The 971-nt window shown below is 56.2% G+C and overlaps 1 protein-coding gene across 1 annotated transcript in view; it reads right to left on the minus strand.

Moving 5' to 3' along the window:
* Positions 1–802: 802 nt before the first annotated feature.
* The window catches only part of LOC130586320 (olfactory receptor 5V1-like), a 1,474-nt gene continuing 1,305 nt past the window's right edge, over positions 803–971 (minus strand). Inside the window, exon 2 of the mRNA XM_057387102.1 lies at positions 803–971. Coding sequence (XP_057243085.1) covers positions 803–971 — 169 coding nt within the window.

Raw genomic sequence — 971 nt, forward strand, 5'->3', positions numbered from 1 at the left:
ATACATGAAGGTGTCACAAACTGGGCAAAATTGTGCTGGGGCTGTCAAACTGTTTTAGTAAAGCATGTGGCGATTTCATGAACCAACTTATCACAGCAGGGACCAAGCTTCGGCCCCGGGCTCTGTCTCCGCAATGCCGCAGAGCCCAGAGCACACACAGGCAGGGACTCAGCGCCATCGCCCCCGGCCCCACAGACCCTTTGGAACCCGGGCCAGGGCTCGCCCCTGCCTCCTCCAAGGMGGTGCCGGGCTCGGGCTGTTTCTCAGCGCTGCCTGCGGATCTTGTGCTCGCAAAAGCGAGCCGGGTTTGTTTGCAGCCCAGGCTGCTGAGGGGCACTTGTGAAACATCACTCCAAGGGCAGTTTTTATAGTGACCAGGCTGGTGATTCCTTTGTGCTGTGCCTTACGCTGCTGCTTTATTCTACTTTTAGAGCCTGCATGTCAAGAGAAGCCCCCCAGGAGAGCAGAGCCTGTCCTCACCCTGAGCAAGGGATGGAAGAGCACTGCTCTCCGAGTGAGAATCAGCTAAAAGAAAATTTATTGAGAACCCAAAAATCTGCAGAGCAAGAATATACAGCAATGCTGGGCACCTAGCACAGTGTCAGAGGCGCACCCGGGGTTGTGGTACTGCCTTTTAAACCCCCTGCCTTATCCCAACACACTTGCTGGGGTTACACATTTCCTGCCCTGTGCCTTTGCCCTTCACCAGCCGCACTCACTGTTGCTGTCAGTCCGTGTTTCCATTGGTTGGGGCTGCCGCTGTTCTGATCAGCTGAGGCAGTTGCTGTGGCTGTCGGTGCTTTCATGGGCCCTCCCTGAAGTGTGCACAGGAGAGCATGAGGATGTGTGGGATTTCACAGAAGAACTGGCCCAGGGCATTGCTCTGGCACAGGGGCAGGGAAAATGTATTGGCCGTGTGCAGCAGAGCAGTGAGAAAGCCACTGGCCCAGGCAGCTGCTGCCATGTGGGCA

This window comes from Malurus melanocephalus, unplaced genomic scaffold (assembly GCF_030028575.1).
Source record: "Malurus melanocephalus ecotype Western Australia unplaced genomic scaffold, MMel_1.1 scaffold_1132, whole genome shotgun sequence".
Taxonomy (NCBI): Eukaryota; Metazoa; Chordata; class Aves; order Passeriformes; family Maluridae; genus Malurus; species Malurus melanocephalus.